The sequence below is a fragment of the Glandiceps talaboti genome, chromosome 7 (genome assembly GCF_964340395.1).
Source record: "Glandiceps talaboti chromosome 7, keGlaTala1.1, whole genome shotgun sequence".
Classification (NCBI taxonomy): domain Eukaryota; kingdom Metazoa; phylum Hemichordata; class Enteropneusta; family Spengelidae; genus Glandiceps; species Glandiceps talaboti.
In genome coordinates, this window is record NC_135555.1 from 23,600,225 (window position 1) to 23,602,724 (window position 2,500).

Genomic DNA, 2,500 nt, shown 5'->3' on the forward strand with positions numbered 1-2,500 from the left:
TCCAGTATTTGTCAACTAATCTCGTAGCCGGACTACAAATGACGTCATCCAACCTGTCTCCAAATCGCTTCATGATGAATGAATACGTCACACAGAAGACAACAAATAACGTCAGAACAAAGAGTGCAATTGCGCCCTCAAAGTCATAGTACAGGGCGTAAATGAAGTAAATGGTATACGCCATGAGTAGCACTGCATGGAATCCAATCTTGATATGCCGTTTGTATCGGGCAAGGAATCCATAGATCGCTGTTTGTACCCGTTCAATACCCTGTAACGTTGATGGTGATAGGAAGATAGAATCAATAAGGTGCAATAATATTTGTATTTGTATATCAGCCTACAGGAGTTGTCAGCTTACTTACCTCTCAAGCTGAGTTAACATGACCATAGTTTAAGAACGACTCCTTACAATTGTCTACAAGTCAGGATATTACTCTTATAAGTTTACACAGTACAAAGCGATTTTACGTCACATGAGAGACAATTGTCGAAATTCACATAAGGCCAGAAAAAATAAAAAAAGCTGTTCAACAGGCCCGACCTACCCATATTTTTGGTGATGGGCAATATAAACCCTCATGCGGGCTTCACATATCAGTAAAATGGCTGCTGTATTACTATATATGCACACTTTGTTTTAATATTATTTAAGGGTATTTCTTTATAATTTCTAAATACGTGTGACCTAGTCTAATTCCTATATGTACACCTTACGATGTACTGCGATCATCTCCTCTCAGATGATGGTAGTAATCGTAACACGTACATATAAAGGAACTAGATTACATGTGACCATATACATTTGAGTCAATTCCAAGTGATATAATATCTTATACAGTAGTTTACTTGGCTCTGATGATGCATACAAGAGTGAATTGAGATTAAACTAAGCTGTTGCATATCCATCGTGCACTAAAGGAATGAACAAAATGTACGACATTGGGAAGGGGGCAGAGAAGTCATTGGGCCATCACTTGAAATTTTCTGATAGTCTGAAAGGGGGGGGGGGGGGCTTGAAACATTTCGCTCGTTATTTGTGTGATTTTTGGAACTAAATCATTGCATATCCGCAATATATCTTTCAGCTTTGCCACAGCAAACTACATTTATATAGCCAGATAATATGTACTGCATAGTATAATTGTCTCAATTCTAGTACTTTAATACCATATTCAAGCATTGTAAAACTTTAAATTATGTCTATGGTTTGATATTTGATGCCTCTGTTAAATGGCCTACTGCACGGTCTTAATTTCAAATAAGTTTTCACCGTTGGAGGTGTCTCCTCCAAATCAGTAATAACAGCGAGAATGTCTTTGTCCCAAGTCAAGATGGAGGGTGGCTGGCTAAGTACCTCCATGTATAGGTTAGAGGTCATTATGATACATCTCCCTATGCATGTGAAATCCACATCCTTTGAAAAGTAATCTCGTTCAGACTGTTATTGTAGTTGGTTATTTCAATACGTCATTTGTACCATATAATTTTATATCTCCACTGTAGTGTAGGTGAGAGAAGGGGTGGCTAAAATAATGCTTGCTTTAGTTTCATTTGGCAGGTCTTAACATTTTTGAGAGGAGAGGAGCGGAGAGGGGGGGGGGGCTACAAAATTTGTTTAACCATAAATTGTGTGCATTTTCTAACTGTAGAGCTGAAGGAAATTGATTGCTATACAGACAAATTGCAGGAAATAAAATCAAAATGACTGAATAAGTTCTATGTAAACTCAATTTGAAATGTTTTTCCATAATATATGGCTTGTTGTTACATCCTTGTCCAACATTGTAAAAAATCGACCTACTTACCCAATGTGATGGTATAGATTGCCCTTTGAACAGCACTTTTATTTTTTTTGGCCAAATGTGAACACAGAAAACCATGGTCATGCAATAGGGGAGAAAAATGCTGAAAAGGGAAAACATAAAACGTAGACATACACTGTAGGTAATGTGGGTCTCTCAAGTCGTCGGAAGACAATTCAAACCCTAATGTTGCCAATACTATCTCCATCTTTTGTACTTAACCCCCTCCCCCACCTCCAATATTAATAGTATGTTATATTTACCCTGGTACAACAATTGTCCGGTACATCATCATCATCGTAAAAGCCACCCTCCTCCTCGATGTCGATCTTCTCGCATCTGTCTGTCTTTTCGTCATATGGAGAATTGTTAGAATGCGGATTCCTTGATACGTCGTCTCCTTCTTTCTGCAAATAAAATTTAAGCAATGAATTTTTACAGTCAACTATCATGCGGGGACTATGCTTTTCTTTTTAAGCTAAGGTTCCTCACAGGTCATACTTAACATATGAATTCTACATAACACTTTGTTGGTGTGAATTATGACAAGCGTGTCATACTTTATATGTTTTCCGTAGAAATGGCAAAAACATTTACAACCTAAAAACTGACCTGTTTCAGCTTTTCCCATACACCACCTGAGAGGTCTATCTTGCAGTCACCCCGGGTAACCATTTCAAAGCTAACATTACTTC

The 2,500-nt window shown here is 37.8% G+C and overlaps 1 protein-coding gene across 1 annotated transcript in view; it reads right to left on the bottom strand.

Moving 5' to 3' along the window:
• The window catches only part of LOC144438114 (solute carrier family 28 member 3-like), a 9,408-nt gene that overhangs the window by 6,901 nt on the left and 7 nt on the right, over positions 1-2,500 (bottom strand). Inside the window, exons 1-3 of the mRNA XM_078127143.1 lie at positions 2,418-2,500; positions 2,069-2,212; positions 1-271 (exon numbers count right to left, since the gene is read on the bottom strand). The exon at positions 1-271 is cut by the window's left edge and continues 13 nt beyond it; the exon at positions 2,418-2,500 is cut by the window's right edge and continues 7 nt beyond it. Of these exons, the coding sequence (XP_077983269.1) occupies positions 1-271; positions 2,069-2,212; positions 2,418-2,500 (498 nt within the window). The remainder of the gene's footprint in view (positions 272-2,068; positions 2,213-2,417) is intronic.